Below are 23382 nucleotides of genomic sequence, written 5' to 3'. Positions count from 1 at the left end.
GCCTCTTGAGTAGCTGGGACTACAGGCACCGCCACCACGCCCGGCTAATTTTTGTATTTTTAGTAGAGATGGGGTTTCACCGTGCTCTCAATCTCCTGACCTCGTGATCCGACCGTCTCAGCCTCCGAAAGTGCTAGGATTACAGGTGTGAGCCACCGCGCCTGGCCAATCCCAACACTTTTAAGAGACTGAGGCAGAAAGATCACTTGAGGATAGGAATTTGAGACCAGCTTGGGCAACATAGTGAGAAAAATAAAAAAATTAGCAGAGTATGTTGGCACACGCCTGTAGTCCCAGCTACTTGGTAGGCTGAGGTGGGAGGATTGCTTGAGCCCAGGAGTCTAAGGCTACCATGAGTCATGATCATACCACTGCACTCCAGCCTGGGTGACAGTGCAAGACCCTGTCTCAAAAAAAAAAAAAAAAAAAAAAAAATTATTAGATTAGATAAGGGAGAGTACTGTTTTTTTGTCTTGTTTTGTTTTGTTTTGAAATGGGGTCTCGTTCTGTTGCCCAGGTTGGAGTGCAGTGATGTGATCTCAGCTCTCTGCAACCTCTGCCTTCCAGGTTCAAGCAATGTTCCTACCTCAGCCTACTGAGTAGCTGGGACTACAGATGCATGCCACCATACCTGTCTAATTTTGTATTTTTAGTAGAGACAGGGTTTCACCATGTTGGCCAGACTGGTCTTGAACTCCTGACCTCAAGTGATTCACCCTCCTTGGTCTCCCAAGGTGCTAGGATTACAGGCATGAGCCACCACGCCTCGCCTAACTTACTTTTATTATTATTTTTTAAATTTTGAGATGGAGTTTCACTCTTGTTGCCCAGGCTGGAATGCAATGGTGTGATCTCAGCTCACTACAACTTCCGCCTCCTGGGTTCAAGTGATTCTCCTGCCTCAGCCTCCTGAGTAGCTGGGATTACACGTACCTGCCACAACGCACAGCTAATTTTTTTTTTTTTTTTTGTATTTTTAGTAGAGATGGGGTTTCGCCATGTCGGCCAGTTTGGTCTCGAACTCCTGACCTCAGGTAATCCGCCCACCTTGACCTCCCAAAGTGTTGGGATTACAGGTGTGAGCCACCACACTCGGCTTGGCCTAACTTACTATTTTTTTCTGAGACGTGGTTTCCCTATGTTGCCAAGGATGGATTCGGCCTCCTGAACTCAACCGCTCCTCCTACCTTAGCCTCCCAAGTAACTGGGACCATAGACCCGTGCCTCCAGGCCTGCTTTGTAACTTACACCTTATAAGAACCCAAAGAGACAGACACTATCATTATCCTCATTTTACTAATTGGAAACTTTCACTGGTTGGGTTCTCTGGGAAGCTGACTCAAGAGGGAGTTTAAAGCGATGTTTATTCACTAAATTTAGACATTGATTAGTCGCAGTATGGACTAACTTCAGTATGTGAATCATTAGAAGACCTTTTGCAGAAAGATCACAATCTACAGATTTCACTCAAAGAACATACTTTTATTAATTCCAGTCAAGGGCCACTGACTATGTTATGGCTTTCTTTTTAGCAATACTGTGTATTAACACATTTAAAGAGGGTCCTCCAGCAGGGCACCACAGGCTTCAGGGTGGCTAGACATAGGGAAGCTGGGCTGGTGATTCGGGGTCATCTTGGCCATGGGCTGGGTTCCAAGGATATGTTGGGGGAGAAAAGTCTATGGGCTATATCTTAGGAAAATTCTTCTAGGGTAAAGAGGTAGTTGGACTTTATTTAGGTTATTTATTTTTTTGAGACAGGGTCTCACTCTGTCACCCAGGCTGAAGTGCAGTAGTGCGATTGTTTTCTTTTTTCCTTTTTTTTTTTTTTTGAGACGGAGTCTCGCTATTGTTGCCCAGGCTGGAGTGCAGTGGCACGATCTTGGCTCAGTGTAACCTCTACCTCCCAGGTTCAAGCAATTCTCTGCCTCAGCCTCCCAAGTAGCTGGGATTACATGCGCCTGCCACCACGTCTGGCAAATTTTTGTATTTTTAGTAGAAATGGGGTTTCACCATCTTGGCCAAGTTGGTCTTGAACTCCTGACCTTGTGATCCACCTGCCTCGGCCTCCCAAAGCGCTGGGGTTACAGGCAAGAGCCACTGTGCCCGGTCCACGTTATTACTATTATTATTATTATATTTTTGAGACAGAGTCACGTCTGTTGCCAGGCTGGACTGCAGTGGTACGATTTTGTCTCACTGCAGCCTCCAACTTTGGGTTCAAGTGATTCTCCTGCCTCAGCCTCCCAAGTAGCTGGGGTTACAGGAATGCGCCACTATGCCCAGCTAATTTTTGTATTTTTAGTAGAGATGGGGTTTGACCATGTTGGTCAGGCTGGTCTCGATCTCCTGACCTCATGATCCACCTGCCTCTACCTCCCAAAGTGCTGGAATTACAGGCATGAGCCACTGTGCCCGGCCTAATTTTCGTATTTTTAGTATAGATGGGGTTTCACCATATTGGCCAGGCTGGTCTCGAACTCCTGACCTCAGGTGATCCACCATCTTTGGCTTCCCAAAGTGCTGGGATTACAAGTGTAAGCCACTACACCTGGCCCCTACCCTATATTCCTAATCACTAAAGGAAATAACTTCTGGAGATGACCTTTTTATCAGCTGACCTCAAACTTAAGTATAAAAGTGAACTTATTTCCTACACACACCACTTCCCCAAACCTTCTTCTCTCCTCTTGTATTTCGTTTTTTTGATGAACGGCCCACCTGCCACTAGCTTCCTAAGCTAGCATCTGAACATCAGTAGGTATCTGGGAGCACTCCTTCCCTTACCCCTATCCCAAATCCTGGGGATTCTACCTTCCAAATTATCCAGAATCCATTCACTTTTTTCCATTCCCACAGCTTCGTCCTTAGTTCATCTCTTGCCAAGAAGACAACAATCCAAGGGATCTCCCTGCTCTTAGTCCATTCGCCATACTGCTGTCAGAGTAATCTTTGAAAAACACAAATCAGGCCGGGCATCAGGCCGGGCGCAGTGGCTCACGCCTATAATCCCAGCACTTTGGGAGGCCGAGGCGCGTGAATCACCAGAGGTCAGGAGTTTGAGACCAGCCTGGCCAACATGGTGAAACCCCGTCTCTACTCAAAATACAAAAATTAGTGGGGCGTGGTGGAGGGCGCCTGTAATCCCATCTATTCCGATCCGAGGCTGGAGAATCGCTTGAACCCGGGCGGCAGAGGTTGCAGTGAGCCAAGATCGCGCCATTGCACTACAGCCTGGGCGACAAGAGCGAAATTCCATCTCCAAACAAACAAACAAAAAAACATAACCACCAATCAGGCAGGGCACGGTAGCTCACGCCTGTAATCCCAGCACTTTGGGAGGCCAAGGCGGGAGGATCCCTTGGGCCCAGGAGTTCGAGACCAGCCTGGGCAATATAGGGAGACCCCGTCTCTACTAAAACACAAAACCACACGCAAATCAAATCATGTGGTTCTTCAGTTTAAAATCTTTCAATACTCAACTTCAAACTCCCTAATTCAGCTTACTTATTAGGTTCTGAGTGACGCAGTCGCCGTGTCCTTCTCCAGCCTCGTCTCTCGCCTATCCCCACCCACAATCTCTGCTCCGGCCATAACTAACTTCAGTTCTCCGAACCCAACTTTATTATCGCTGAGCCATTTTGCCTACGCTGCTCTCTGCGTGCAACACTCTACTCTCCTTTTGGGTAATTCAGATGCATTCTCCAGGTCCCAGCTCAGCTGTCACTTGCACAGACCCGGTCGGCAGGCTCCAGCCCCCAACCGGTGTCCATCCCGTGGTCCAGGCGACTTATGTCTTCCAGGCCGTCTGCCCCTTAGGTCGACCCCTACACGCCATCAGTGTCGGACAGCTGAAAGGCGGTAGACACGTGAGCCCCCTCAGAGAGAACGTGGATCCCTACGGCTCCAGCCCCCGATAGGGAGAGAGCCCACCAAACTTCGGCTCCGTAGCAGAGACACAGCGAAGGACTCCAGGGCAGTCGCTGGGAAAGCCACCACCATTCCCCGCCGGGAAACAGGGAGGGGGGGAAGGCCCCGCCTCTCACGCTGCGTCGGGGGCGGGGCAGGGCGGGGCACCAAGCGCCCTGCGAACGGCGTGCGACGATCAGGGGGCGGGGCCAGGGGCGGAGCGGAGCGCGCATGCGCGGTCGCCTTTGTGTGGGTCGAGCGGCGGCGGCGGCGGCGGCAGTGGCGGTCCCACTGGCAGGCGGGCAAGAGGGGAGTCCGGGCGGCGGCCGGCGTGGGAGCCGGGGGACCACCATGGTAAAGAAGCGGAAAGGCCGCGTCGTGATCGACTCGGACACGGAGGACAGCGGCAGCGACGAGAACCTGGATCAGGTGAGGGCAGGCCGCGGAGGCGCGGGCCGGCGGAGCCAGAGGGCTGTCCGGGCCGCGGGAGCCGGGAGCCGGCCGGGCCTGGAGCCTTCCCACCAGACAGCCCAGCTCGCCTGGTGCCCTGAGAACCACTGCAGCCCCTTTCCTGTCTTCCCGGAGTGTGCGGGGCCTTGGAGACCGGCCCTGGCCTGGAGACGGAGCCCCGAGGACTTGGCGCCTTGGGCGGGGAGGCGGGGCAGGGACCGGGCTGATGGGCCTCGGGCTCTGGGGTAGCGAAAGGGGCCGCGATCTTTCGGGGCCAGATCGGGGCGGCGGGCTGTATAGTCCAGGAGATCCAGGCTGGGCGAGATAGGAAGTATTGCCCGCCAACCTCGGAGGCTGGGAGGTTTTGGAGGAGGTGCAAGGGTGCGCGTCGGGCAGTGGGGGGCGAGGGCCGAGAAGATCCGGACTCTGGAAGATGGAAGTTTTTCGGACAAGGGGTGTGGACAGAGAAGAAGGACACTCGTAAATGTTCCTAGGAGCCTCTGCCATGCTTGCCAAGGATGACTTAGCTGCGGGCACGAGTTTATTTGGAGACTAGGGTCGTTTGTGTTTGAGAAGGGCCCCTGCTGGGGTGTCAGACCCAAAAAAACACTCTTGGGTGGAGGAAAGAGGGCAGATACTGGAGTAATAGAGAACTATGTAGGGCGACATGGAGGGACTGTGCACAGCCCAGGCCTCCTCTTGGCCCTTTCATGCAGCATCCCAGAATTCTTTCTTACTTGAAGACTATGCAGAAAGCACTGAAAGTAACCTTTGGCTTCAGTGTCTTGGGGTTGAACTGTTTATATACTCTAGAAAACATTGTAGGAAGGAATCTGCTCTTTGTAGCAGTGCTGTAGTGATACCAGGCGATACAAAGATGGTCTCCCTAATGTTTAATGAGCAAATGATGTGAAGAAAGAATATGCAAGAGATAGTAGGTTTTGAGTAGAAAGAGTACTGAACTCGGAGTCTGAAAATTTGAATTCTAGGCTGGGCTTATGCTATTTTCTAGCTATGTATCTTTGGTCTTAAATGTTAAATGAAGATGTAACATCAGCCTTGTGTATCTAATTGGTTTATTGTAAAGATCAAGTGTTTGTAACAATTGATGGCAGTGCAAGCATTTGCTAATTGTAAAGTTTTTCTATAAATGGCTTCTTGGGGGTCTTTTGTCTGAAGCCAGAGGTCTCAGTTTGAAAGTATTAGGGGCTGGGCGCGGTGGCTCACGCCTGTAGTCCCAGCACTTTGGGAGGCCAAGGCGGGCGGATCATCTGAGGTCGGGAGTTCGAGACCAGCCTGACCAACACGGAGAAACCCCGTCTCTACTAAAAATACAAAACTGGCGGGGCGTGGTGGCACATGCCTGTAATCCCAGCTACTCGGGAGGCTGAAGCAGGAGAATTCTTGAACCCGGGAGGCAGAGGTTGCGGTGAGCCGAGATCGCGCCATTACACTCCAGCCTGGGCAACAAGAGCGAAACTCTATCACACACACAAAGAAAAAAAAAAGAGAAAAGAAAAGAAAAGAAAAATAAAGAAAGAAAAAAGAATGCATTACGGCATAAAAGGGGAGAACTTTTTTTTTTTTTTTTTTTGTGGGGATGGAGTCTCGCACTGTCGCCCAGGCTGGAGTGCAGTGGTGCGATCTCGGCTTCACTGCCAGCTCCGCCAAGGGAAGGACTTTTAAGAAGAAAAGGACTGGGGAGGTGCTGTAGAAAGAGGACTGCTTTGAAAATGGTGGTGGGGGGTGGAGAAGTAATGGGGCCTGTGTAGGACTATCTAAGGAACAGAAACTTTGTTTTGGGGCAGCAATTGAAAATGTTCTCATTGAAAAGCTCCTGAAGTTTACAAAAATATCAAAAGTGTAATTTTGACTGTAAAAGTTTGATTGGTAGATAATTTTAGACTGGCAATTGGAGTAGAATGTATTTTTTTTCTATCTTCTCATCTACAAATGTGAATGTTTCAGATAATAACAACATTGGCTACCATTTATATAGTGCCTAGGGTAGGCACTTTAATTGTGTTATTTACAGTGTCAAGTTTTCACATTATGGTAAATTTGGAATTATTTCCCCTACTTTACATAAAGAAAATGGAAGTTGAAAAAGTTAAATAATTCACACAGCTAGTAAGTAGTAACATTGGGATTTGAACCCAGATCTGCATGAGTACAAAGCCTGTACTGTTTCCACTATACCAACTTAATCTGTTAATTTAAAATTTTTTTCATACTGCAAGATGATAATGTTTCACAGTCATTTTTCATGGTGCTAGAATTCGTGTTTATAAAGTACACTGAATAGTTTAGAGGAAATTGGTACATACATTAAAAGGATTATTTGGGGGGATTTCTTGGTAAAGCACTCTCAAGACATCTGTTCAAATGATGAATGAACTGAACTGCAAATTATTGTCCTTAGTAGTTTCCCACAGAATTCTGATAAATAAAATAAGTTGAGTGCTTCCTTTCGTGGTAGAGATAGTTTACCTGATCCACAAAAAGCTTTTTCAAAGTGGGAACTGGAGGGAATTGCCACTTTATTTATTTATTTATTTTTGAGACGGAGTCTTGTTCTATTTCCCAGGCTGGAATTCAGTAGCACAATTTCAGCTCACTGCAACCTTCGCCTCCTGGGTTCAAGCAGTTCTCCTGCTTCAGCCTCCTTGTAGCTGGGACTACAGGTGCCTGCCACCATTCCTGGCTACGTTTTGTATTTTTAGTAGAGACAGGGTTTTATCATGTTGACCAGGCTGGTCTCGAACTCCTGACCTCAAGTGATCTGCCCACCTCGACCTCCCAAAGTGCTGGGATTACAGGCATGAGCCACTATGCTTGGCCAGAATTGCAACTTTAAATGCAATTCTGAATATCTATTTGTAAAAGGAAATTAACGTAAAATGTGTAAGTAATACCTAATACATTTGAACAGCAATTTCAACTTCCTCTCCTTCAGCTTCTCATTTGCATTCTTGTTATCAGATGGGAACTAGATAAAAATTCCCTTTCCCTGCGCATCCTAACAGGGGTACTGATGCCTTCTATTTGTCTGTTCAGCACTATGCCAGACTCAGAAGAATCAAAGAGGAAGATCTCTGCCCTCTAGACATTTTCACGAAAGACCTTTAGCACAAGTTCACAGTCAGTCCTGCTTGGGGGTCTTTAGGAATCCTAATGCATTCTGGATCTTTCCTGCCCCAAATACCTTGTGCTGCTCCATCTGGTTCTGAGTCTTCACTGGGGGTATAACATTAGACTTACTGTCTAGTGTATGGTACTTATGGAAGGAACAAACCATGACAGATCACCGAGTATCTAGTGTTGAATGGAACGCAGTTAGTAAAGAGGCCTTTTGTCCCTGGGTTTTCCGATGGGAATCTGAGCCATTATGTCAAAAATTTTACCTCCAGTTTATTCCTTACTGAAGGTGAGATAGGTGGGCCTTCTAGGCTGGTTTTTCCGGGTGGTGGGGGCAGACCTCTGTGTGAGAAGCCACCTGGATTGCTTATTTAAAATGTGGGTTGGGACTTAGAGAGTGCAGCAGTTCCCGTCCCAGACCTACTGAATCAGACTCTCAGGGGATAGAGCTCTGGACTCTGCATTTGTAACAGGTATAGCTCAAGTAATTATGATTTATGTTAGTGATTAAGACCACTGCCTATATGCAAGTTAATCTTTTTAGTAACACACTATAAGTATTTGGAAGAGAAATAGCTTCCTGTCTCTGCCATAGTACTTCCAAGTTAAGCGTACGTGTGTAGGCTGGGCATAGTGGCTCATGCCCTGTAATCTCAGCACTTTGGGAGGCCAAGGTGGGAGGATCACTTGAGCCCAGGTGTTTGAGATCAGCGTAGGCAACAAAGTGAGACCTCATCTGTACAAAGAATTTAAAAATTGGCCAGGTGCAGTGGCTCACATCTGTAATCCCAGCACTTTGGGAGGCCAAGGCGGGCGGATCACCTGAGGTGGGGAGTTCAAGACCAGCCTGACCAACGTGGAGAAACCTTGTCTCTACTAAAAATACAAAATTAGCCGGGCATGGTGGTACTTGCCTGTAATCCCAGTTACTCAGGAGGCTGAGGCAGGAGAATCACTTGAACCAGGAGGCTGTGGTGAGCCGAGATCATGCCAGAGTGAAACTCTGTCTCAAAAACAAAAAACAAAAACAAAAAAAAACCAAGAAAAGGCACTTGTATAATTAAAAGAACCTGACAGGGAAATTTTAAGATGGCAAAACTACTGGTTCTTTTTTTTTTTTTTTTTTTTTAAGACAGGGTTTCACTCCTGTTGTCCAAGCTGGAGTGCAATGGCACAATTACAGCTTACTGCTGTAGGGTTGACCTCCCTAGCTCAGCCATCCTTCCACCTCAGCCTCTCAAGTAGCTGAGGCTACAGGTGTGCACCACCACACCCAACTAAGTTTTTAAATCATTTGTAGAGATGGGAGTCCCACTACATTGCCTAGGCTGGTCTCGAACTCCTTGGCTCAGGTGATTCTCAAGCTTTAGCTTCCCAAAGTGCTGGGATTACAAGTGTGAGCCACCACACCAGGCCTTATTTATTTGTTTGTTTGTTTGTTTGTTTGTTTTTGAGATGGAGTCTCACTCTGTCACCCAGGCTGGAGTGCAATGCACGATCTCAACCCACTGCAGCTTCCACTTCCCGGGTTCAAGCAATTCTCCTGCCTCAGCCTCCTGAGTAGCTGAGCTTACAGGTGCCTGCCACCACACCTGGCTAATTTTTTGTATTTTTAGTAGAGATGGGGTTTCACCATGTTGGCCAGGCTGGTCTCTAACTCCTGGTCTCAGGTGATCTAGCACCTGGCCTTATTTGAACCTTTGAAAGTTTTAAAACTAAGACCTCGTTTGAAAGTTTGAAAGCTTGAAAGCTTTTGTTTTAGCATCTGACCTGATAGTGACCCTGTCCTTATTTTGACCACACCCTTTCTTCAACATTTTTAAATTTCAAGATACTTGCTGTTGGTGCCTATTGGGAAATAATAATTTGAGGCAAATCTCTGGGCTCTACATCATCTCTCTTTATGGAATAATATTTTTGCAGTAAGTCCTATAAAATGAAAAGCATTCAAGATAATAAAGGAACCAGAGTTCTCAATTCAAATCAGTACAACTCAGTATTTATAAAAATTTTACTCTGCCTTTCTAAAAAAATAAAAATTGAGCTATGTGCACACTGGGATGCTTTATTTTATAGTTTTCTTATTTAAAATGGAGATTATATTGTCATGTCCTGTTTTTCTCTTTATCTAACTTGAAGTAGCAATACTTAAATTTGTCTTTGAAAGAATAGGCCCCCTAAGTATTTTCTTTTTTCTTTTTTGAGACAGAGTCTTGCTCTGTCACCCAAGCTGGAGTGCAGTGGCGTGATCTTGGCTCCTGCAGCCTCCGCCTCCCGGGTTCAAGCAATTCGCTGCCTCAGTCTCCCGAGTAGCTTGGATTACAGGCGCCTGCCACCACATCCAGCTAATTTTTGTATTTTTAGTAGAAACAGGGTTTCACCATCTTTGCCAGGCTGGTCTTGAACTCATGACCTTGTGATCCACCCACCTCGGCCTCCCAAAGTGTTGGAATTATAGGCGTGAATCACCACGCCTGGCCAGCCCCATATTTTCTAGGAACTGTTTTCAGATGCTACATGTAAAGAATGTTATTATTATAAAGTATACTTCTATGAACCTTCTCTATAAATCTTGAGAAATTTAAAGTTGTGCTTCTTGTTAATGTAGTGTTTTCCTCATTAGTCAGAGGCAAAGTTTGAAGTGTAGGATGAGTTTATGAGAAGTGTCAGTGTTAATTCGTGAAAACTTTCATTTGTGTCATGTTGCATCTAACTTGATGTAATTTGCTTGTTAATTTCACTCTTTTCAAAGAGTGAGTCCCATTGGAGCTCCCCCCCCCCCCCCCCGCCCAAGATGGAGTCTTGCTGTGTCACCCAGGCTGGAGAGCAATGGAGCGCTGCTGGCTTCCTGCAACCTCCGCCTCTAGGTTCAAGCGATTCTCCTGCCTTAGGCTCCCAAGTAGTTGGGATTACAGGCAGGCGCTACCACACCCGGATAATTTTCCATTTTTATTAGAGATGGAGTTTCTCCAGGTTGGTCAGGCTGGTCTCGAACTGCCGACCTCAGGTGATCTGCCTGCCTCGGCCTCCCAAAGTGTTGGGATTACAGGCGTAAGCCAATGCGCCCAGCCCTGGGAGCTTTAACAGTGAGGCTTTGAGGAAAAATACAAAACCGATCTTCAGACACAGGTCATATTGGTGTATTTATTTTTTATTTATTTATTTTTTTTGAGACAGAGTCTCGCTCTGTTGCCCAGGCTGGAGTGCAGTGGGACGATCTCAGCTCACTGCCACCTCCGCCTCCCGGGTTCAAGCGATTCTCCTGCCTCAACCTCCCAAGTAGCTGGGATTACAGACGCCCACGCCTGGCTAATTTTTTGTGTTTTTAGTAGAGACGGGATTTCACTGTGTTAGCCAAGATGATCTTGATCTCCTGACCTCATGATCCACCTGCCTCAGCCTCCTGAAGTGCCGGGATTACAGGTGTGAGCCATCACGCCCAACCCTATTGGTGTATTTATTGCTTTCTTTCTAGACTACAAGTTTCCTCAAAATTAGAGATTGTTCATCTTTCTTTTTTTTTTTTTTTTGAGACAGAATCTCACTCTGTCACCCAGGCTGGAGTGCAGTGGTATGATCTCAGCTCACTACAACCTCTGCCTTCTGGGTTCAAGCGATTCTCATGCTTCAGCCTCCCAAGTAGTAGAAACAGGGTTTTGCCACATTGGCCAGGCTGGTCTCAAACTCCTGACCTCAAGTGATCTGCCCCCCTTGGCCTCCCAAGAGTGCTGGGATTTCAGGCATGAGCCACTGCATCCAGCCTGATTGTTCATCATTCAACAGATGTATTAGACAGTGTTAGACACTGGAGCTATTGGGTGAATAAAATGGAAGCAGTTTCCACCTTCAAGGAGTGTAAAGTGGAATGAGAGAGAGATGAGATGGGGGGATTGCTCAGAGAGAGTAATTTCCTTACAGTTGTGCTACAGGCCATGAAGCAAGGACAAGAATACTGTGGAAATACTACCAGGGACCCTATTCTAGCCTGATGAGAGTGACGTTGAAACTGAGACCTGGAATATGTGTTAAGGAAAAGAAGATTAGAAGACTGAAGCGTAAAGGGAAGGGTGTTGAATGTTCATGGTTGAGGCACCAGCATATGTAAAAGAAATGAGGCAGGAAGGACCTAGAACCCTTATGAAACTGAAAGAAGCACAGGGTGAGTGTAACATAAACTAGTTGCATAGTTGGAGAGAGAGTAGTACAAATGAAACTGTAGAGGTAGATTCTGTTTTGACCCTTTGAGGATGGAGAAGTCAGTTTAGTGCACTACACTCAGCAGTAAAAATAAAATTGAATTGATAGAAAACATCAAGTGTGTCATACATAGTAAAGATAAGTAATGAAATTTGTGCGTCTCATATGTACATGTAGATGTATACTGGGTTATGAGGTATAATTTATCTTACTGTGAGCTGGATTAAAAAGAAAAAAGTTTTTTTTTTTGAAAGCAGTCTCACTCGTAGCCCAGGCTGTAGATGCGGTGGTGTGATGTCGGCTCACTGTAAGCTCACCCTCAGGTTCAGGCCATTCCTGCCTCAGCCTCGAGATGGCTGGGGCTACAGGCACCACGGCTTACGCCCGGTGAATTTTTTTGTATTTTAGTAGAGATGGGGTTTCACCATGTTAGCCCAGGATGGTCTCAATCTCCTGACCTCGTGATCCGCCCAGCCTCGGCCTCCCAAAGTGCTGGGATTGCAGGCGTGAGCCACCGCACCCAGCCGCGGTGGCTCCGCCATCAGCACTGGGCGGCGTGCTCGAACCAGGGAGTTGGAGCCAGGTGGGCCAACATGGTGAGGAAACCCCATCTCTAAAATAAACTCACAAAATTAGCCAGATGTGGTAGCACATCTGTAGTCCAGCCACCGGGCTGAGGCATCAGTGAACCCTGGGAGGTGGGAGTCTGGTAGGCACGAGATCACTACTGGACTAACCTGGGTGACAGAGAACTCGATCTTAAAAAAAAATTCACGCTCCCACTGGAGGTCCTCCCAGCCTCCCCCGGTGGCTGGACTAGAAGCAATGTGTTGCCACACCTGGCTAATTTTTGTATTTTTAGTAGAGACTTTGGACTTTATTCTGAGGGTAATGGGAAGCCATTGAAGGATTTTAAGTTGAAAAGATTTTCAGATTTGCCTTACCCAGACTATGTGGAGAGTAATATGGAGGGGGACACTAATTAGGTGGCAGATAGAGGAGTCCAGATGAGAGATGTTGGAGAACATAAGATTCATTAGAATGGAAGCTCCAGGAGGGTAAGCGCCTATGTTCACTATACTATCCCTGACATCTAGCGCAGTGCCTGTATGCAGTTGGCACCCAGTCAGTGTTTATTAAATGAAGGACTGACTTGGATTGATATGGTTGTTATAAAGATGACAGATAGTGGAATTGGTTGGACATAATGTTCAGTATGTAGAACTAAAAGGATTTGAAGACCGAGGACTGATTAGATGTTAGGATGAGAAGAGGATTATTAAGGATTGATGCCAGGCTCTGGCATGAAATGGGGAATGCTGGAGGAGCAGGTTTAGAGGTGAAGATCCTGCATTCATTCTGGGATATGTGGAGTTTGAAGTGATTATGAGATATCTAAGTGGAGACATCAAGTAGGTAGTTGAAAATAACGCTTGAAGGCCAGGCACAGTGGCTCACACCTGTAATCCCAACACTTTGGGAGGCTGAGGTGGGAGGATTGCTTGAGCTCAGGAGTTCGAGACCAGCCTAGGCAACATGGTGAGTAAGAGCCTAGTCTCCTGCAAAGAAACAAAAAAAAAATTCTTTTTTTGAGGGGGAGTCTCACTCTGTTGCCTAGGCTAGAGTGCAGTGACACCATCTTGGCTCACTGCAACCTCCGCCCTGGGTTCAAGCGATTCTTGTGCCTCAGCCTCCTGAGTAGCTGGGATTACAGGCTGTACTACCATGTCAGCTAATTTTGTTGTTTGTTTGTTTTATTTTTATTTTTTTTTTTTTGAGATGGGAGTCTCGGCTCTGTCACCCAGGGTGGAATGCAGTGAAGCCATCTCAGCTCACTGCAACATCCGCCTCCTGGGTTCAAAGCATTCTTCTGCCTCAGCCTCTCCTGAGTAGCTGGGACTACAAGTGTGCGCCACCACACCTGACTAATTTTTGTATTTTTAGTAGAGACAGGGTTTCTCATATTAGCCCAGCTAATCTCTTAACTCCAAGCGTCATGATCCATGCACCTCGGCTTCCCAAAGTGCTGGGATTACAGGCGTGAGCCTGTGCCTGGCCATTTTTTGTATTTTAGTAGAATGGGGTTTTGCCATGTTGGCGGGGTTGTGCCGAACTCCTGACTCGGTGATCCACCTCTTGGCCTCCCCAAAGTGTTGGGATTACAGGCATCAGCCTACTGTGCCCAGCCTCTACAAATATATATATATGTGTGTGTGTGTGTGTGTGTGTGTGTGTGTGTGTGTGTGTATATATATATATATATATTTTTTTTTTTTTTTTTTAGACAAGAGTCTCACTCTACTGTTGCCCAGGCCTGGAGCACAATGAGTATGATCTTGGCTCACTGCAACCTCCACCTCCCAGGTTCAATCAATTCCCTTGCCTCAGCCTCCCAAGCATCTGGAATTACAGGGGCCCACCACCACACCCAGCTAATTTTGATATTTTTAGTAGAGATAGGGTTTCACCGTGTTGGCCAGGCTGGTCTTGAACTCCTGACCTCGTGATCCACCCACCTCGGCCTCCCAAAGTGCTGGGACTGCAGGCATGAGCCACCGTGCCTGGTCTACAGAAATTTTTAAAAATTAGCTGAGCGTGGTGGCATGCGCCTGTGGTCCCAGCTATTCATTCAGAATAAAAGCTACATAAGCTGGGTGTAGTGGTGTGTGCCTGTAATCCCCGCTACCCAGGAGGCTGAGATAGGAGGATCACCTGAGTTTAGGAGGTTGAGGCTGCAGTAAGCCACGATCACACCACTGCACTCCAGCCTGGGTGACAGTGAGACCCTGACTCAAATAATAATAATAACGGTAATAATAATTATGCTTGCCTGACAGAGTAGGTACTTAATAAATTTTTGTTGAATAAACAAATGCTACTTGGCATACCCATGGTGTCAAGTTTTCTTTCTTTTTTTTTTTTTTGAGACGGAGTTTTGCTCTTTGTTGACCTAGCTGGAGTGCAGTGGGGCAATCTCAGCTCACTGCAACCTCCACCTCCCGGGTTCAAGTGATTCTTCTGTCTCAGCTTCCCGAGTAGCTCAGACTACAGGTGCCTGCCACCACGCCTACGCCCAGCTAATTTTTGTATTTTTTGCAGAGACAGAGTTTCACCCTGTTGGCCAGGCTGGTCTTGAACTCCTAACCTTGGGTGATCCGCCCGCCTAGGCCTCCTAAAGTGCTGGGATTACAGGCATGAGCCACCATGCCTGGCCTTTTTTTTTTTTTTTTTTTTTTTAAATTTTATTTTTAGATCTGGGGTCTTACTCTGTCACCCAAGCTACATGGTGGGACATTTTCTAACTTGATTACATTGAGATTACTTGAAGAGATAAGGGACACTGTCACCTTGGGGGTTCCTGTTCCAGCCCCTCTACTGCAATACTGATATCCCTTTTTTTTTTTTCTTTTGAGACGGAGTCTCACTTTGTTGCCCAGACTGGAGTGCAGTGGCACGATCTCGGCTCACTGCAAGCTCTGCCTCCTGGGTTCACACCATTCTCCTGCCTCAGCCTCCCAAGTAGCTGGGACTATAGGCACTTGCCACCATGCCTGGCTAATTTTTTTGTAGCTTTAGTAGAGATGGGGTTTCACTGTGTTAACCAGGATGGTCTCAATCTCCTGACCTTGTGATCTGCCTGCCTCGGCCTCCCAAAGTGTTGGGATTACAGGTGTGAACCACCGTGCCTGGCACCCCCCCCCTTTTTTTTTTTTTTGAAGACAGGGTCTCGTTCTGTCACCCAACCTGAAGTGCAGTGATGTGGTCATGGCCCACTGTAGCCTTGACCTCCTGGCTTCAAGTGATGCTCCCTCCACTGCCCTCTGGAGTAGCTGGGATCACAGGTGTGTGCCACCATGCCCAGCTAATTTATCTATTTATTTTGAGCCAGAGTCTTGCTCTGTCGCCCAGGCTGGAGTGCAGTGGTGTGGCCTCAGCCCACTGCACCCTCTCTGCCTTCTGGGCCCAACCGGGTCTCCTCCCTCAGCCTCCTGTGTAACTGGGATTACAGGCACGCGCCACCACATAGGCCTGCTTTTTGTATTTTTAGTAGAGATGGGGTTTCATCATGTTGGCCAGGCTGGTCTCAAACTCCTGACCTCAAGTAATCTGCCCATCCTGGCCTCCCAAAGTGCTGGGATTACAGGCATGAGCCACCACTCCTGGCCCCAGTGAATTGATTTTTAATTTTTTGTAGAGACAGGGTCTCCCTATGTTGCCCATGCTGGTCTCAAACTCCTGGGCTCAAGGGATCCTTCCTCCTACCTTGGCCTCCCAAAGTACTGGGATTACAGGCCACCTGTAAGCCTCCTGTGAGCCACCACCCAGCCAATATTCACTGTTTAAATCAACCAACAGTTTTGCTGTGAAAGGGACACTAGGAAGTAACTTCTCGGATTTAAAGCTCTGTGAATTACTGTTTTTTCCTTGTCATCTTGTAGATCCTCCCACTTCTCTCTGTTCCTGTGGCTACTTACTTTGTCTAATGTGACTGTTGTGGGTTCCTTCTCAGTCCTCTCTGTACTTCCAACCCGGCCCCTCTAGTCTGTTCGTCTATCAGTTTTAGTGCTCTTTTTTTTTTCTCTCTCTCTCTTTTTCCAGGAGTGCTCTTTTAAAACCCTTGCTGGATTGGGTTACTCCCCTGCTTCAAACCATTTGATGGCTTCCCACTGCCTAACTTCCATGCTCCTCACCCTGTTTTATAAAGCTCAGAATGATCTGGTTTCTTCTTACCACTAACCCAGCTCATTCCATTCTCCCGCTTGCCTGCTAAACTTTAGTCACAGTTTCTCTTTCAGTTCTTTGACTAAGCCAAGCTGTTATCAGCTTCAGGGCCTTAGCTGTTCCATCTGAAGGCCTCTGTCCAGAAAACTGTACCATCTTTTCCTCTCGTAAAGTTTCAAGTCTCAGCCTCAGTGCCTAAGAGAAGCCTCTCTAACCACCCTGCTGCAGACAGCCCCTGCACTCATTTGATTCACTTCCTTCTTAACACTTACCATTAGATGGAATTTATTGTTTCTTTTCTTGTTCATTGTCTGTCTCCCATACTTGATTTTAAATTCCATGAGGTCAAGGACCATGTATCTTTTCCTTATTTTTTCTTTGTTTTTTATATTATTTTATTTTATTTTAATTTTAATTTTTTATTTTTTATTTTTTATTTATTTATTTATTTTTTTTTTTTTGAGGCAGAGTCTCTCTCTGTTGCCCAGGCTAGAATGCAGTGGCACAATATCAGCTCACTGCCATCCCTGCCTCCTGGGTTCAAGCAATTCTCCTGTCTCAGCTTCCTGAGTAGCTGGGATTACAGGTGCATGCCACTATGTCTGGCTAATTTTTTTTTTTTTTTTTTGAGACGGAGTCTCGCTGTCCCCTAGGCTGGAGTGCAGTGGTGCAATCTCGGCTCACTGCAACCTCCGGCTCACTACAATCTCCACCTCCTGGGTTCAAGCAATTCTCCAGCCTCAGCCTCCCAAATAGCTGGGACTACAGGTGTGTGCCACCATACCCAGCTAATCTTTTGTATTTTTAGTAGAGACAGGGTTTCACCGTGTTAGCCAGGATGGTCTTGATCTCCTGACCTCATGATCCACCTGCCTTGGCCTCCCAAAGTGCTGGGATTGCAGTCGTGAGCCACTGTTCCCGGCCTAATTTATGTATTTTTAGTAGAGACGGGGTTTCACCATATTGGCCGGGCTAGTCTTGAACTCCTGACCTCAAGGGATCCACCTGCCTCAGCCTCCCAAAGTGCTAGGATTACAAGCATGAGCCACCACACCCGGCCTCTTTTTTATTTTTTAAGACACAGGATTTCGCCCATTGCCCAGCCTGGAGTGCAGTGGTGAGATCCTAGCTCACTGTAGCCTCGACTTCCGAACTCAAGCGACCCTCCAACCTCAGCCTCCCAAACTATTAGTATTATAGGCGTGAGCCACTGCACCCAGCCCAGAAGTCTTTAAAGCTTATAATACGTTAAAGTAATATGGGAAAAAAGGACATGGTAAAGACCATAAACATATTACTATGCAACTCAGCAATCCCAGTCCTAGGTATTTACTCAAGTGAAGTAAAAACTAATGTTTACATAGAAGACTGCACATGAACACAGAATTACCCCCAAATGGTAACAACTCAGATGTTTTATTTTTATTGTTGTTGTTCGCTACCACACTTTTTTTTTTTTTTTTTTTTGACGGAGTTTTGCACTTGTTGCCCAGGCTGGAGTGGAATGGCATGATCTCAGTTCACTGTAACCTCTGCCTCCCGGGTTCAAACAATTCTCCTGCCTCAGCTTCCTGAGTAGCTAGGATTATAGGCATGTGCCACCATGCTCGGCTAATTTTGTATTTTTAGTAGAGATGGGGTTTCTCCATGTTGGTCAGGCTGGTCTTGAACTCCTGACCTCAGGTGATCTGCCCGCCTTGGCCTCTCAAAGTGCTGGGATTACAGGCATGAGCCACAGTGCTTGGACTTTTTTTTTTTTTTTTTTAAAGTAAAGACAAGGTCATGCTATGTTGCCAAGCTGGTCTCAAACTTTTGGGCTCAAGCGGTCCTCCCACCTTGGCTTCCCAAAGTGCTGGGATTATAGGCGTGAACCACTACACCTAGCACAAATGTTTTTCAGCTGGTAAATGGTTCAACAAACTGTGATACATTCATTCAGTGGAATACTACTTATCAAAAATAGAGACAAACTATAGTAATGATACATGCTGCGGTGTGAATGAATCTCAAATGAAAGAAGCCAGACTCAAAAGGCTAAGGCACTGTATGATTCCATCTATATGATGTTCCATAGGGATAGAAAACGGGTCTCTAGTTGCCAGGGAATGGGAGAAGGGATGTACAAAGACAAGAGAATTGAGGGATGATGGAACTATAGAGTGTAGATGTTGGGATATGGTGTGGAACCTCCTTAACAGGAAGGCAGTACTAATGTGTTTTTTTTTTTCTTTTAGAGGCAGAGTCTCACTCTGTCGCCCAGGCTGGAGTGCAGTGGCACGATCTGGGCTCACTGCAAGCTCCGCCTCCCGGGTTCACGCCATTCTCCTGCCACAGCCTCCCAAGTAGCTGGGACTATAAGCACTCGCCACCACGCCTGGTTAATTTTTTGTATTTTTGGTAGAGATGGGGTTTCACTGTGGTAGCCAGGATGGTCTCTATCTCCTGACCTCGTGATCCACCCGCCTCGGCCTCCCAAAGCGCTGCAATTACAGACGTGAGCCACCGCGCCCGGCCGTGCTTTTTTTTTTGAGATAGAATCTTGCTCTGTCATCTGGACTGGAGTGCAGTGGGGCGATTTCTGCTCACTGCAACCTCCGCCTTGCGAGTTCAAGCAATTCTCCTGCCTCAGCCTCCCGAGTAGCTGGGATTACAGGTGCACGCCACCATACCTGGCTAATTTTTTGTATTTTTAGTAGAAACGGGGTTTCACTATGTTGGCCAGGATGGGCTCAAACTCTTGACCTTGTGATCTGCCCGCCTTGGCCTCCCAAAGTGCTGGGATTACAGGCGTGAGCCACTGCGCCTGGCTGGCAGTGCTCATGTCTTAACACTTTAGTTACAGTAACTTTTTTTTTTTTTTTTGAGATGGAGTCTTGCTCTGTCACCCAGGCTGGAGTGCAGTGGCATGATCTTGGCTCACTGCAACTTCTGCCTCCCAGGTTCAAGCAATTCTCCTGCCTGTAGCCTCCTGCCTGCAGTAACTTTTAGCAACTGTCTACTGTGTTTTGATTGAAAGCAAATCCAAATCTATTGGTATCAAAACAGGAATACCAGTGTATTTGTGAACCTGAAAGGGTCAGAGAAGAGATTAGATCTTCTCTATATCAGAGAAGATATAGATCTTGATTGTGGTCTTGGTTTAAAGTATTTGTCAAACTCATAGAACTATATGTATTAGTATATTGGAAGAGTATATTAGAAAGGATAAAATATACTGTATATAAATTATACCTCAAGTTTGGGTTTTTTGTTTTGTTTTTGTAGAGACTGGGTCTCTACAAGCAAGCCTCCCACCTTGGCCTCCCGAAGTGTTGGGATTATAGGTGTAAACCACTGTGCCCAGTTTACCTCAAGTTTTAAAACGACTATAAACACCCAAGTATTGATATAATTTGCATTTGGTCCACAGAGTTACCATTTTGGTATGAAAAAGTAGAGTATGATTTCAGTCTTTCAGGAAGTTGGTATGTTAGCTCTCTCTAGTGAAATGACAAGAGTTAACATTTTATGAGTGTTTATGAACAAGAAAGTGTCAGCTGTTTAATCTGAGAAGGTCATTTCTCATTCTAGCCAAGGAGGGAGGGTATACTCCTAAAATAGAAAGAGACTGGAAGAATAAAACAGATACTTTGTAGCAGTCTATTATTTTACAATCTGTCTTGGCACTTGATCCATAATTGTATAGTGCCATCATCATTAAGGAATATTACTACTAGTGTTTATTAGCTTTATCTTCTTTCTTGTGGCAGAAGGGAAAAATGTTTTAGACTAGTAAACCATGACTCAATTAGGAGCCAGGGTTCTATCTGCCGAGGGTTGAATCCTGACTCTGTCATGTACCAGCTGTGTTACTAGGTAAGTTACACAGCTTGGGGAAGTTACTTAAACTCCTTAGTTTCTTGGCCTGGTGAGGTAGTTCACACCTGTAATCCCAGCACTTTGGGAGGCCAAGGCAGGTGAATCACTTGAGGTCAGTAGTTCAAGACCAGCCTGGGCAACATGATAAAACCCCATTACTACTAAAAGAACAAAAATTAGCCAGGCATGGCTGGGTGTTCACGCCTGTAATCCCAGCACCCTGGGAGGCCAAGGCAGGCAGATCACAAGGTGGGGAGATTGAGAATATCCTGGTCAACATGGTGAAACCCCGTCTCTACTAAAAAAAAAAATTAGCTGGGCTTGGTGATGGGCGCCTGTAGTCCCAGCTACTCGGGAGGCTAAGGCAGGAGAATGGTGTGAACCCAGGAGGCGGAGCTTGCGATGAGCCAAGACTGTGCAACTGCACTCCAGCCTGGGTAACAGAGCGAGACTCCTTCTAAAAAAAAAAAAAAATTAGCCAGGAGTGGTGGCGGGCGCCTGTAGTCGCAGCTACTGGGGAGGCTGAGGTAGGAGAATGGTGTGAACCCGGGAGGCAGAGCTTGCAGTGAGCTGAGATCATGCCACTGTACTTTAGCCTGGGCAACAGAGCAAGACTCCGTCTCAAAAAAAAAAAAAAAAAAAAAAAATTAGCCAGGCAAGGTGGCATGCTCCTGTAGTCCCATCTACTTGGGAGTCTGAGGCACGGGAATTGCTTGAATCTGGGAGGGGGAGGTTGCAATCAGCTGAGATCGTGCACTGCGCTCTAGCCTGGGCAACAGAGTGAGGCTGTGTCTCAAAAACAAGAGACCAGGCCTGGTGGCTCATGCCTGTAATCCCAGCACTTTGGGAGGTCGAGGCGGGCAGATCACAAGGTCAGGAGATTGAGACCATCCTGGCCAACTTGGTGAAACCCCGTTTGTACTAAAATACAAACAATCACGGAGGTGTGGTGGCACGTGCCTGTAGTCCCGGCTACTCGGGAGGTTGAGGCAGGAGAATCACTTGAACCCAGGAGGCAGAGGTTGCGGTGAGCTGAGATCGTCCCACTGCACTCCAGCCTGGGCGACAGAGCAAGACTCCATGTCCAAACAAACAAACAAACAAACAATAAAAATCAAGAACAACAACAAAAATCTCTTTTCTTTCATTATCTTTAAATGGTAATGCTATCAGTTGTTGTAAAGATTAAATATGAGATGTTTAGAAAAGTACCTGACATTGGCCTGGGCACAGTGGCTCACACCTGTAATCCTGGCACTTTGGGAGGCCAAGGTGGGTGGATCATGAGGTCAGGAGATCAAGACCATCCTGGCTAACACGGTGAAACCCTGTCTCTACTAAAAATACAAAAAAATTAGCTGGGCGTGGTGGCGGGCGCCTGCCAGCTACTGGGAGGCTGAGGCAGGAGAATGGTGTGAACCCCGGGAGGCGGAGCTTGCAGTGAGCTGAGGTTGCTCCACTGCACTCCAGCCTGGGCAACACAGTGAGACTCTGTCTCAAAATGAAAGAAAAAAAGAAAAAAGTACCTGGCATCTAGTGAGTACAGTATAATTGTGGACTGATATTGGTATTAGCAGAAAGCAGAGCAAGTAACCTTTTGTTGTGTTGTTGAGTGACTGGACTGAGTTGGGGAGACTTCATGTGAGAAGGGAACCGTGTGACAAAGCAAATCTCGGTTGTAGTCATGGCTTACTTACTGGTACTTCCTTCTTACTGTCATCTCGCTTAAATGACCAGGACAAGGCAGAGGTGGGTGAATGGGAGAACAGGGCTTGTGAAATTAGGATTCCGGTGTAGTGGCCAGCACACTTACTGCTTGTTGTCAGAAACTGGATTAAACACTGGACACTTTTTCTGGTTTAAGTATTCAGATTATAAAATGACCTCAGAAATTACAGTTTGTAAGCTTATTCAAAACTGCCCCACAAATGCCAATTTTACCATAAAATACAGTAAAAGGTTAGCTAGCTATACCAGTTAAGACAGTGAGTAGGTGACCTTTATAAACGTGATTCTTACCAGTCCCAGAGAATCAATGCTTCTGTTGTTTAGGGTAGAATCAGGAACAATTTGGGGATAGCCTCCAGTTTGGTTCCAGTTCCTGTCCAACTTGAGACATATATTTCCCATTTAAAAGGTGGGGCAGATTTTGTGATCATTTCTTCAGCACCTTGGAATCCTAGCCGTCAGTCTGTTCATGCTGATAGAAGTCCGTGTGACAGTGCCCTTTGGTTGAAAGCACAAAAATATAAAAAAGATCTAGAGAGGGTGGGCATTTTATTATTCTTGGATATTCTTTCTCTGCTGAACAAAACTGATGTGCCTATTTCTGTCCCATTAGGAGCTCTTGTCCCTGGCAAAGCGAAAGCGCAGTGACTCTGAGGAGAAGGAGCCGCCTGTGAGTCAGCCTGCAGCCTCGTCAGACTCGGAGACGTCTGACAGTGACGATGAGGTGGGTGTGGAGGGCCTCAGGTTCTGGGACCATTAGATAGTTGAGGGTCCTCACTTTGGTGGCTCCTGTTGGCCTCACTTCCTTAAACTGAGACTTACAACGTAAGATCTGCAAGAATTATTGGGGAAAGAAAATGGTGTAAGGAAAGCCGGGCATGGTGGCTCATGCCTGTAATCCCAGCACTTTGGGAGGCTGAGGTGGGTCGATCACCTGAGGTTAGGAGTTCGAGACCAGCCTGGCCAACATGGGGAAACCCTGTCTCTACTAAAAAATACAACAATTAGCTGGGCATGGTGGCGCATGCCTGTAATCCCAGCTACTCCGGAGGTAGGAGAATTCCTTGAACCCAGGAGGCAGAAGTTGCAGTGAGCCTAGATCGCCCCACTGTATTCCAGCCTGGGTGACAATGCAAGACTGTGTCTCAAAAAAAAAAAAAAGAAAAGAAAATGGTATGATGAAAGCTACTGAATGTCATATTCATTGTGCTGCTAATTACCTAGCGGGTCCCTCTGCAGAACATGCGTAGCCATTCTGTAGCCTTTTTTTTTTTTTTTTCCCGCCTTATTGCAGAAGTGGTACAGTCAGTAGTCATGTTTTTTTCTTTTTTCTTTTTTTTTTATTTTTTGAGACAGAGTCTTGCTCTCTTGCCCAGGCTG

At 46.6% G+C, this 23382-nt stretch overlaps 1 protein-coding gene across 1 annotated transcript in view; it reads left to right on the top strand.

Annotated features, from left to right (window-relative positions):
* The first annotated feature begins 4086 nt into the window (after positions 1-4086).
* RTF1 (RTF1 homolog, Paf1/RNA polymerase II complex component) overlaps positions 4087-23382 on the top strand; it is a 68249-nt gene continuing 48953 nt past the window's right edge. Inside the window, exons 1-2 of the mRNA XM_003900805.4 lie at positions 4087-4338; positions 22616-22726. Coding sequence (XP_003900854.2) covers positions 4141-4338; positions 22616-22726 — 309 coding nt within the window. The 5' untranslated portion in view covers positions 4087-4140. The remainder of the gene's footprint in view (positions 4339-22615; positions 22727-23382) is intronic.

The sequence above is a fragment of the Papio anubis genome, chromosome 7 (genome assembly GCF_008728515.1).
Source record: "Papio anubis isolate 15944 chromosome 7, Panubis1.0, whole genome shotgun sequence".
Classification (NCBI taxonomy): domain Eukaryota; kingdom Metazoa; phylum Chordata; class Mammalia; order Primates; family Cercopithecidae; genus Papio; species Papio anubis.
Note: the sequence above shows the minus strand (reverse complement) of the source record. Positions and strands in the feature narration are given on the sequence as shown.